At 32.2% G+C, this 13,252-nt stretch overlaps 1 protein-coding gene across 1 annotated transcript; it reads left to right on the forward strand.

Annotated features, from left to right (window-relative positions):
* Positions 1-5,967: 5,967 nt before the first annotated feature.
* On the forward strand, positions 5,968-13,014 carry LOC145628881 (protein VERNALIZATION 3-like). Its single transcript, XM_081681313.1, has 4 exons — positions 5,968-6,180; positions 6,344-6,405; positions 11,148-11,188; positions 12,788-13,014. The coding sequence occupies exons 1-4, from the start codon at positions 5,968-5,970 to the stop codon at positions 13,012-13,014; spliced, it is 543 nt and encodes a 180-aa protein (XP_081537439.1).
* The last annotated feature ends 238 nt before the right edge of the window (positions 13,015-13,252 follow it).

The raw sequence follows: 13,252 nt of genomic DNA on the forward strand, positions 1-13,252 counted from the left end.
AAATCAGCACGCAAAAGAGGCCTAACAACATCAGGGCCCAAATCCCGAGAGATATCATTGAAAGTCGCAAAGCGACGCCCCCAAAGTAATACGTGGCATTCACTGATTGCGCAGCCAATCACATCACGCAATTCTAGGGTACAAACCCTAGAATGGGGCACGAGTCTCACCCCTATAAATACCCCAATCATTTATGATGGGAGGGGTGGATTAAGACATTACAACAAAAAGAGCAGTAAATAGCTCCAACTTCTCTCTACTTTCTCTCTCTATCCTTTTCCGTTTCCGATCACTAACTTGATCGTCGGAGGCGAATATTCCGACAACCGGAATATTCGTTGTTTTACAGGTCGGACCATCTCGTTGCCAGGAGAGCGTGACCAGTATCCAAGGAAATCCAAAAAATACCCGAATCATTACTGTACTTAAAAACCCTAATTTAAATTCTAATATCTTATTCCTCACTGTAGGGAATATTTCAAGCATTACCCCAAACTTAAACCCCACTGTGATCATACAAGAAAGTATGGTGGCGTCCAAAGAGAAGGAAGCTAGAGCAAAAGAGTCGCCAACAAGTTTTAGGAACTTGTAAACCGTTCACAGGGTGAAGGTTACACCCCTTAACGATCCAAGAGATCGTCAACTCCAATAGGTCTGGAACCATGACTGGAAGTTCGGGGATGAAGGTACAAATCCAACTAAAAGAGATTGAACCTGCCCTAATAATAGGCCTCTACTTTATTCTTCTCGTATTCATGTGCTCTTTCGAACTAACATGCAATCAATAGGTTTACCCTAAACCTGTCTAATCTATGTTGGTTGAATATTAATGCACAAATAAATCTATTATTGGAGATCACTTGAATTATAATCAAATTATCCCTAAACATGATTATTAATTATCTTATTAAGCGTGATAACAAGTACAAATTCCCTTTAAACATGCATAAAAGGTGTGATCAAGCAATAAAAATAAATATCAAGCAACATAATAATCATCATGATAAAAAGCATAATAAAAATAATCATGTTAAAGCATAATAATAGCAAGATCCTAGGCATGATACTAACAAGATTAATAAATAATAACAAACTCTAGCATGTCACTAAACATCAAAGATCAAAGCTTTAGCCCTAACATGATACTAACATGCTATTAAGAAAGAAATAGGAAGCATCATAGAAATCATAATTGACATTATATTCTTTACCCTAAACATCATACTAAGAAAAGCATCCTAACATGATAATAGGGAAAACATCCTAAACATGATACTAGGAATCAAAATAACAATCTTAACATGATTTATATATCATAATATCAATAAAGCAATTAAAGTACTTACTTGGATGCCTCGTACCTCTTTCTAATAACAAAATACACACATTAGTAACTTCAAGGAAAATAATAAAATCAAAGAATTAAATTAAATAATTGAAATAGAGATTTGGGACCAAACCCTCAGAAATACCAAACCTTTCACACCGAGGGAGATGGTAACTTCGAATTGGGCTAGGTGTCTAAATCTTGTGAATGCGGAATTTTGCTTGTGAAAAAGTTGGTTTAGAATAAGAGAGAGATAGTATCAAGATTTTCTTGATGAGAGTTGGTAATTAAAAACAGAGGTTTAAGGATGCTATTTATAATGAAAATAGTCCGGAATATGATAAAAAAGAATTGGAGTTTCAAGAGGAATAAAACACGACGTTGTCGCCGCAACAGCCTCTGTCGTCGCGCAAAAGGCTTGTCGCCAGGCGACAGCCTGGTGTGCAGCGCTGCAGGCAATTTTCCCACACGTTTTCTATTTTTTGATAAAATTAAGCGTAAAAGTCCGTACAAGGGGTAAAATCGTAATTTGATTTAAAACACTTCTTTTGTTCCAAATAAAACTCATAAAACTCAATTATCAATGCTAATCACATTAGGATTTAAAAGAACCTTCTAGAAGATTCTAGAAAACTATAATCAATCCTAATTGCATTAGGAATGATAAATTATAATAGGCCCTCCTCTAGATCATTGGGCCGCATATAAAGATCAAACCGGGTCTAGTTTAGTAATTTGGCCATAACCAATCGGTCTTTGGTGCATCCTCATGCACTTAAGATAGGTGCAACAAGGGAAGGCCCAAAACAGGCAGCCCAATTAATAACCCAGACAACAAATCCGCGATCTGTCAAAATCAACACTACGCTCTACAAAATGAACATTTAGTAAAAAAAATATGAACATGAAAAAAAATGAACATTTAATAATAAAAAATGAACGCGTAAAAAAATGAACATTTAATACTTATAATGCATATGTTTCATAATCATATTATTTTTTATTTCTTCAAATTTTTATGTTCATAATTAAATGCATTATATTCATAATAATATTTTATATGTTCATATATAATTTCAAATATTCATAATGTAAATATGTGTTGTTCATGAAATATTGATTAAATCTGTTTATGCATATGTTGTCTTTCTTAAATGTTTATGTTCATATTTTTTTACGTATATGTTCACATTTTAAATGCTTATATTCACTTTAAGAAAACCAATGCTTATTTACGTTCATATTTGAAATGTTATGTTCACTTTCTGAAATGCATAAGTTCATATTTTTTATGTCTATGTTCACTTTCTAAAAAGCTAATGTTCACATTTAAAGGAACCTATGCATATGTTCATATTTTGCATAATTATGTTCATTGATAAAAAAAATGCAAAAAAATTAGATGAAATTCATACACAAATGAAATTGATCGAAGCTAAAAAAAAATCAATTCATATGAATTCAAAAGTTAGATAAACTTAATCAATCGAAATTAAGCACAAATTCACCACATAATAAATTCAATTGAAAAATTGAATCGAAAAACTAAAACAAAAGAGGAAAAAAAAACAGAGGAGAGATAAATCAAAGAAGGAAGGAGAAAAAACAGAGGAAAAGAAAATCATAATGATATTTTTGATCGAAAATTTTGATGAGAATTAGGAAAGAACGTTGATCGAATTCAGAAGAACGTTGATCGAATTTTGATGAGAATTAGGAAAATTTGGCGCGAAAAATGTTGATCGAATTCAGAAGAACAGAGCTGTGTTTTGCTGCGTTTCATTCAGTGAAACATGCGTTTTGGGTTGTTGCATCTACCTCTACATGCACAAGCATGCACCTAAGTATATGCGGGCCATAACTTACTCATTATTCATCGGAATTGGGCTTATAATATATCGTTGGAAAGCTCTTTTTGAACCCGATCCAACTACACTATTATTGGACCCTTGTCATGGACCAAACTAAACTGGATTGACTATTTTCATAAAATAGGTTTTCGAAAACAGAGACAAAGAAGAGAAATAAAAACTAACCGCAACACTAGACTTTCCACACTTTCACTTCATTCGATTATGATTCGACGTGAAAGGTATTCATCACTGGATTTGGTTTTGGGGAGACACAAATGGGTGTCTACAATCACCAAATTGAAAGCAAATTTTTTAATGCTATAATTAATTAATTATAATTGATATGGGTTTTTAAACATCATAATTGAAGCATATGAATAATTTATTGTGATTTAAATTTATCTAACTTATGCCTAATTTGTATCAGGGTTTATATTGGTGGTAATATATGAAAATGAAATTTGAGTCAATGGTTTGACATTTTGGGCTAAATGAATTGATTGAATTCGAAATGTGCAAATTCATTTGTTATGAATTAAATGTATTTTTCTTTTCCTTCAAAAAAAAAAAATGTATTTTTCTTAAAAACTTTGATTTAAATCTTCAATTCTAAATTTGGTGTGTCTAGACAAAGTATAAGATTATGTATTTTAGTTTGGTCTAAATTATTGAAATCATTTAATACAGGTTCTATTAACTACTCCCTCCGTACCCGATTGATAGTCATTTTTGAAGAAAAATCATGGAAATTAAAGAGAATTAAAAAAAAAAAAAAAGTACATTGAAAAAGTAAATTTACATTGAGTATGCAAAAAAGTAGAGAGAGAAAGTAATTAAAGTACATGGAAAAATAAAATTTACATTGGAAAGTTAAATTTACACAAATATTTTTGCAAATGTTAGTGAATTTTGGTAAAAAAAAAAATAATAATAATATTAATGGTACTTGAAAAAAGCAAATGTCACTAACATTTTGGATGCTCAAAAATGACATAAGTGACTGTCAATCGGGGACGGAAGGAGTAAAACTTTGATAAAATAGTTGTCAAGTAGTGATACAGCAATTGGAAAAAAAAAAAGGTACTAGTAGTATTTTGCAAAATTTTAAGTGTAATAAGGTAATTGTTCACAAAAGTCCAGACTATAATTATAATTGTTGATAAAAAAAAATAATAAAAAAAAATAAAAAATCCTACTCGGTAATATATAGGAATCATTTATGTTGGTAATATGGGTTTATCCGTATTAAAGATGAACTTATAAGCTATAAGAAAGGGAAGGACGATTAGACTAATGATATTTTGCCTGTTCTTTGCCGAAATGATATTTTCTCTTATGCAATTCTACAAAAAAACATTAGGTCATCCTTTAAAATACATACTTAAATAGTAAGTTGTTAGAAATATAGGAAAATATATTATTGTGATATATTTTCCATATAGATCTTATGATATTATATTTAGAATAATAATATATCTTAGCGATATTCTAAGATAAATTTATGGAAGTTTATATGATAGAGTTTATATTGTGTAGGTTATCTTTTATAGGCTATAAATATTAGCCAAGATCATTAATACAATTCAACTCATTCTCTCATAAATAATTTGTCATGGTATCAAGAGCAGGTTAAATCTTGGGACCGTTCACACAAATACATCCCTTGCCGGTGGGTTAGAATATTAAACCCACCGGTGGGATTCATAAATTTGCTTCCGCTATGCAATAGTGTTGCTCTTTGAAATTTCTATTTTTTTATTTAATCTTTTTTTTTTTATGGAATAATCATGTGATACGTGGGTTATTATTGGTGTATATGATCAATATGAATGATCATATGTGATTTGGTTAGGTTGCAGTGTTTGAGTGTGCTTCCTCCATTATTGCATCTTCATGGAGATGAAGAAAAGCCACGTTTGGCGTTTTTTTTATTCAGAAAAAAAAAATTGTAAAAGACCACGGACACCAGCGAAGGGCCTGGCAGAAGAAGATCACGGACACCAGCAAAGGGCCGTGGCAAAGAAGATTATGGACACCAGCAAAGGGCCGTGGTAAAGAAGACCACGGACACCAGCAAAGGGTCGTGACAGAAGACCACGGACACCAGCAAAGGGCCGTGACAGAAGACCATGGACACCAGCAAAGGGCCGTGGTAGCAAAAGTTCATTTTTTTTTTTAAAAAAAATATAAAATTGAAGGTGACATCAACAGAGAGGTGCAACTCGATCGACTTCAACAAAGTGCGAATTTCCAATCGTAACGTTCGTGTTACTGCTGTTACGATTGTGGGAGGGTGTTAGGAATATAGGAAAATATATTATTGTGATATATTTTCCATATAGATCTTATGATATTATATTTAGGATAATAATATATCTTAGCGATATTCTAAGATAGATTTATGGAAGTTTATATGATAGAGTTTATATTATGTAGGTTATCTTTTATAGGCTATAAATATTAGCCAAGATCATCAATACAATTCAACTCATTCTCTCATAAATAATTTGTCATAAGTGTAAAAAAATGGAAAGTTGATTCTCAAATTTTAACATCTTAGTCTTGTCTTAAAATAGTATTCAAATCTAAGCAAGTGTCTTGTATTTTGATCAATCGCCATCAAAAAAATTTAGGTACGTGGAAAGTAAAATTGATACCTAAAGAGACACTATAAATAGAACGTGTATCCACTTGCCATAACTGTATTGTATATGATCTCAGGATATATAAGTAAGAATTGCATAGGTATTGTTATACGTAAAATTGCAACATATATAATATATAAATATGCCGGTGCCTAGAAGTGGGAGAGAAGCACTTGTTGTAGGACAAGTGATTGGAGATGTTTTGGATCCCTTCATTAGGCTTGTAAACCTAAGAGTGATTTATGAGGATAGAGAAGTTATCAATGCTTCTGAGTTTAGGCCTTCTCAAATTGTATACCCACCAAGGGTTGAGATTCAGGGTAATGATCCTTCGGCATCATACTTCTTTACTTTGGTATGATCTTCAATTCCTAACTTTTACTATACTACTTTATTTCAACTTTATTTATTTCTTTCTTTTTATGGAAAGTCAGAATACTAGTATATAAAATGCGACCAGTATGTATGATTTAATGTTGTTCATATTTCTTTACATGTTCAATCTCGAAATTATGAAGGTCATGGTAGATCCTGATGCTCCAAGCCCCGGTAATCCGACTGAAAGAGAATACTTGCACTGGTAAGTTAGCAAAATGATACTCGGTATATATGTTAATTTCATTAGTAATAACATGCAATTGGATTTTTATCAAAAGTGGCCATCGTACATACACCCTTAAACCCGGGATTTAAATCTTTTACCTCCTGCTCAGAACTAATCGGTATGTCCTGATAGGCTGGTATGTTACGATTAAAATAAGTTTATTTAAGTTCATTAACTAAGTAATAATAATTTACTAGACACTGGCCCCCAAATAGCTTCGGTGGAAGGTCCGCTTTAGGCTAGCACGCCGTGATCTGGCTAGTAATTCATGTATGACAAGTGATTTTACTTGTCTTCCGACCAGCTGGGGTATTGAGTAATGAAACGTAAGCTGTTGTTCCGAATAATATTGGATGCATTATGTACTTCGAACATACTATTAGTGCATGCAGGCATCTATCGAGTAGAATTTTACCCCACCTATATAACAAATTCACGTGAATATATTGGTATCAACTTTTTGTATGAGAGGGGTCTCATCGAACATGTTAACAACCGGGGGTATTTTTTTCCTTCTTGATGCTAGCCAAATATTGCACAAGTGCACAACTACACAAAGTTTGCCAATTCAATCCCTAAAAAACAGCTTCATTGCTAGTTTTTAGCTCAAATTTTAAAAACATTTATAAAAAAAAAAATCTCATAATTCATAAAAAATTATTTATTTCAAAGTCTTGTTAGATTTGTTTCAATATTTTATAATATTAAGTGTACAAGATTGAAGATATATGTTTTCAAATTAAACATGTAAGGTTGTGAAAAGTTAAATAGAGCAATCTTTAACAAATAAATGGATTATAAATTTTTAATAGCTCTCCGAACTTTGGATGATCAACAAATTTATGTACAAAATTAATATAAACCATATTACAAAGCTTCACAAGGTTGATACAAGGAAATTCAAAGCCGAGTCGAGCGGCTATCCAAGCTAAGGGACATGATAATAACGGACCATCAAATTGTTTAGTTTAAGCACCTCCTCTACAACTATAATATTTAATTTAAGGGTACAACTTTATCTTTTTAATCTTCTATAATTAAGTTTAAAAGACAAGATATATGCACTAATCACATGTTTTGATTTTAAGTGCAAGATATAAACAAGAGTAAGGAAGGGTATGGTAAACATTTTGATTTTAATATATGTATTTGTTAGAATCCAACCAATTTTAAGATTATTCAGGCATTGATTACTTTTCCAGTGTTGACCACCCACGTCCTATGAAACCCCCTATTCATTCCCAAACTGTTTGAGAGTGGCAGTCTGCAGATGAGGGTGATTGTGAGCGCACAAGTTAGCCGTTATATGGGTGATCGATGAGACTTTGAGTAAACGACTCAATCGCCAATGAAAGTGAGTGAGAGGCTCGAAGCACCAGTTGAGGGTGAGTGTAAGAGTCAAAGCTGCATCCATGAGAATGTTTGAAGTGCCAATGAGGATGGGTGAGAAATACTAGTGAGGTCAATGAGCAATCAAAAGAAATGCAGAAGAGGATGACGGTGAGTGAGAGAGTCGAAGTTGTGCCGGTAAGGGTGAAGGTGAGTGAGAGACTAGAAGCGTAGCGAACGAATTGAGTGGTTGAAAAAATGGAGAATTTAGAGTATATGTAGGATATAATTTATTAGTAGCGGTTTAAAGGAAAAACCCCTGTTAATTAATAGTTTTATTTAAAAGAAGTTGTTGTGGATTAAAAATTTAAAATCGTTGCTACAATATTACATACATGTAAAACACACTTAATTGCAGCGAATTGCAAAACCTGCAGCAAATGAATAGCAACAAATTAAAAATTTCTAATAGTGAAATCAACCTTTAGAAGATCATATTGTTTTAAACATGAATAGTACAATTAATAAACAGGGCCGTATTATTTCAAAAAATAAATAAATAAACAGGGCCGTATCTGGCCCGGGGTAGCCGGGGCAGCCGCCCAGGGCCCCGAAATCTGAAGCCCGTGTATTGTTAAAAATAAATAAATTAATTAATTAATTAAAATTAATAAAATTAAAATTAATAAAATTAAAACTAATTCTCTGTATAATGTAGCGTTTCAAGGTTTAGTTAATTCATTCCCCCTTGATAATCTCCCTCACATTAATATTTCTCCTAGAAAATAGCTCCTTTATTTGTGAAAGGTGAATTTGTCAAATTAATTTCCCCAATCTAGCCAAACTCAATCGTATAATCTTCATTCCTCTATGTAATCAATTATTTCTGATTTTACATTCATATAACTTTTATTTTTTCTGATTTTTCATCTTCCTTCCCATATTTATTCTCAAAAGATGAAGATGATTTCACCATAAACGTTTTTCTTAGCAATATTTTCAAAGGGATTAAAACCTACGAATTTTCCTATAAATTATACTCTTTCAATTATTCTTTACTTATCAATTTATGCAATCACTTTTTTTTTTTTTAATATTTGTTTCTACTGTTTTTAATATTTTCAACGGGAGTATTATCTTTTCACTGTTTTACTGGATTTCGGCTAAAAACTTCAAAGATGAACTATCGCCGGCAACCATTATCCTAAGCTAAGGTCTCAAGAAAGGTTGAATGTTTTATCTATTTTATGCATTAAGAGAGATATGTTAGAGCATAGTGATGTACAAACTAACTATTATTAATGACTTTTGATTTTAAAAATGCTAGAAGAAAATGTTTTGTATAAGCATTTTTACACTAATAAAATTTCATAGCAATTAAATAAACTATTACATACGGAGTAATTTATTTTTGCATATCCAGATTTTTTTCTAAATTCAATCGTGACTCAATTAGGGCCCATTTTTTTTATCCGCCCCTAGGCCACTAAAATCTCATAAACGGGCCTGCTAATAAATCATAGGAATACGGAATATCGTACTTTACTATAAAAAAAAGTAACTCAATAATGATTACGTCATATAGAATCCCTAATCAGATCAAGTCTTATTTGCAAGGTTTTTTTTTATTATTTTTTTATTTTTTTTATATTTTATATTTTATTTATTAATTTTTTTAATTTAAAGGTAAATAAGAAGTTAGGATAGTTTTTTCTCAAAATTTTACCCTAACTCATCAGAATATATATATATATATATATATATATATATATATATATATATATATATATATATATATATATATATAAAGAAAATTTACTATCTATGAACGGATCGATATCTTGGTGAACTTGCATAAAATGGCCCAAAGAAGCAACATAGTCTGCTACTCTATTACCCACTCTATAAATCTGGCGCGAATCAACATAAGTGAAACTTTGAATCAGCTCCTTGATTTATTTTCTTCCATTAGTAGTTGAATTTTCTAGTCTTTCCTTGCAAAGTATTAATAATTAGCAAATTATCCCCTTCAAACTTTTGAAATATTATGGGCATGTGCCAGAAGAAGATCATTACGAAAGGTCGTAACTTCTGCAATAAGAGGAGTACTCATACCAATATTAAAAAAACGACTACAAACATTATTTCCGAAATGATCCCTTTTCTTCGTAGGAAAAATTGCCGGGAATAATATGACCTTTGGCCCATCCGCCCAAAATAATCCCACCTTTCGATTATTTTTAAATAATCCGACCTTTAATGTCAATTTGCTTTAAATGGTCCCAACCGGTCATTTGACTTGCTATAGCAAGTTACATTACACGTGTCGACAGTTAATTGGTGGAAAAAATAAAAAATAAAAAATTTATTAACTAATTACCCCTACAGCACAAACACCTTTCACAACCACGCAACCCCACTAGCCCGACCACCCTCCACGGCCACAACCACACAGCCCCTCCCAGCGCCACCAGCCTGACCCCCAAGCGCCGCGCTAAACACCCTCTCCCTTCCCTTGAACCGCCGACTCCCCTCCCCTCACCCTGAAACCACCAACCACCCTCGTAAACCCCTTCCCCCGTCCCGATCCCAGTCCCCCTTCCCTGCCCCGTCCAAATTCCAGCCCTTCCTCCCTTTGTCCGTCCCGATTCCATCCCATTTCGGCACTCTCTCCTTCACTCGTCGCGATTCCGGCCTCTCTCTCATTCCTTTGCCCTGATTTCGACCTCCCTCCCCTTCCCCCATTTCGATTTCAACCTCACTCACCGTCCTAAAGTCAAAAATTTCGGCCACCCGATTAGCGGCATATTGTCTTCGTCTATATGGGGTTAAAGGGTTGGGTTAGTGGTTAAATGGGGTTCGCTTAGCTTGGTTTGGTGGGATTCCGGTCAGCGCGGTGGTTTCAAGTGTGGGGGGATGGTGGTTCTAGGGTTTCGATTGGGTGGTGGTGGGTATGGTGGTGGCTGAATTGGTGTGGGTTTGGTGGTGGTGGTGATTTTTTTTCACAACTTTTTTATTTTTATTTTTTGACTAATTAAGTAGCGACACTTGTAAATTCTACTTAAAAAAAAAAAAATTACCTACTCAACTGGTTCCAAGTAAAATGGGACCATTTATAGCGGAGTAGGTATAAAGGTGGGATTATTTAAAAATAATCCAAAGGTGGGATTATTTTTAGCGGACGACCCAAAGGTGGGATTATTCCGGGCAATTTTTCCTTTCTTCGTATATGTATAGAGCTAATTTTATATAAATATTATTGAAGTTAGACTTTTATGCTTAACTTGTTCTATATTGATTTATGTAAATTGTTATTCTCTTTGACTGTGGTTTAATACCCTGATTGTTATGCAATCTACTGATGATTATTCACCTTTCTCACTATTCAGGTTGGTGACTAACATCCCAGCGAATGGAAGCATCAATTTAGGTTAGTAATTATTTTTTTTTTATGCTGGATTTTCTAAATTTGTAAAAACATGTAACTTATTTACTTTTGTTTTTGAAAATTATATGTGGCATTGCTTTGTACGTATATATATACATCTTGGTTGAATATAATACGAGTAATAATTTTGCAAACATACACCAACATCAATCAATAACTATATACTAAAAGACACACTAGTGATAAAACGTGTCATCTCCTGATTTTTTTTTTTTTTTTTTTTTGGAAACCCTATTATGAGTAAATTTCTAATAAGGTTTAAAAAAGAATTAGTTAAAATGTAAATAACCTTGATGGTAGCAAATCAATTATAGCAAGAGTATGTTTATTCTTTTTTTTTTTAACAATCTTCTCTACTATTTATACTAGATTTAGGGTCTGTTCACATTTACTGAACTGAGCTGAATTGAACTGGAGAACTGAACTAAACTGAATTGATTGGAGCTTAACTGAAATAAAACTAATAAGTAAATGTGAACAGGCCCTTAGCCTAAAATATTCATCATCATTTTTTTTTGGTGTTCTACCCGGTTCACCCTTTGGGCTACTCCGGATTCGGGGATCAGTTCTGGGTGGTTAGGTTCCAGTCCCCTCCCAATTGTTGTTGCGGGGGATCGAACACGGGTCCTCCCTACCAAGTGTAATTCCAATCACCACTACACCAACAACCAATTGGTTATTCATCATCATTTTTCAAATAATATATTTCTTAAATTAAAAAAATTTAATTAACATGAAGTAAATGAAATATATTTAGTAAAAAAAAAAAGGTGTTTAATGTTACTCTAATTTTTTTGACAATTAAAACAATATGTGTGTTCAATAATTTTAATGTAAAAATTAGAAATGTTCTTTTAACCGTAACTTTGATAACTTAAAACAATGGAGTGAACAATTAATGATAATCTATCCATCTATTTATATAACTATATATTAAAGGCAAAACTAGCTAGGAATTATACATGCATGTATTTCTTAGTTAAAAAAATTATCCGCCAAAAGATTTTTAATTTTTCTCCAAAGCTTCTTAGAAAATATTTATTACTATGCAATAATATTTTCTTTCTTGATAATTATATTCCATTTATACACATTAAGCAAAAATATTATTCATATTTATTACTATGCAATAATATTTTCCTATCTCTAACTTTGATGTAATCCATGATATTTTTATTAATCGTGCATGTAATACTCCATCAGTTTATAATTTTTTTAAAAAAAATTTGTAATTACATAATTTCATCTTATATTGCATTTAATTATAAATATTTTATAATTAAATATAGTGTTAAGCTAATAATAAATAGTAAAAATTTCCATGCATGGCATATGACCTTAAAGTAGTAACAAATTTCAAACAAAAAATAATAAATAAAGAAATAAAAATATTATAGTATGCACCATAAAGTTATATATACATAACAATAAGGAGCATAAAAAAGTTCATTTTTATTTTGTGTCTTGGTGAAGGTATAGTTAAGTGTTCTTATTGTTGTTCTTCCCATTTTCATAAAATGCTAGATCAAGTACTTTGTTAATTTCTTTGATTATATATGAAAACTAGTAATGATATAACAGGGCAAGAAGTCATGGCATATGAAAGCCCAAGACCGTCATTGGGGATACATAGGTATGTATTTGTGTTATTCTATCACTCGGGACTCCAAACAATCACTGCACCAGGGTGGCGTCAAAATTTCTTCACCAGAGAATTTGCTGAACTCTACAATCTCGGCATGCCGGTAGCTGCCGTGTATTTCACCTGTCAAAGAGAAGGTGGCTATAGAAGAAGACGCTTTGATTGAATAATGAACATGCAGCGTGCAATAATATGCACCTATGTAACTGTATTATCTTTAATTTCAAGAATAGTATTTTTGGCAATAGTCGCTTAATACTAGCTATCAATATGAATAATTTGGACTAGAAATAGTCGTTAGTTTCTTCAAAATATTGAAGAATGCATGTATCTTTTATATTCCCTTTTGACTGTAAACATCAGCTAAAATTAATGATCACTATAAGTATTCCTTTATATAAAAG

Source organism: Chenopodium album, chromosome 1 (genome assembly GCF_948465745.1).
Source record: "Chenopodium album chromosome 1, dcCheAlbu1.1, whole genome shotgun sequence".
Taxonomy (NCBI): Eukaryota; Viridiplantae; Streptophyta; class Magnoliopsida; order Caryophyllales; family Amaranthaceae; genus Chenopodium; species Chenopodium album.

Excerpts from the sequence above, each read along its gene's own strand:
- LOC145628881 (XM_081681313.1), top strand. The coding sequence starts at position 5,968 with ATGCCGGTGCCTAGAAGTGGGAGAGAAGCACTTGTTGTAGGACAAGTG. Across the intron at positions 6,181-6,343 it reads CATCATACTTCTTTACTTTG|GTCATGGTAGATCCTGATGC; the intron begins GTATGATCTTCA and ends GAAATTATGAAG. Across the intron at positions 11,189-12,787 it reads GAATGGAAGCATCAATTTAG|GGCAAGAAGTCATGGCATAT; the intron begins GTTAGTAATTAT and ends ATGATATAACAG.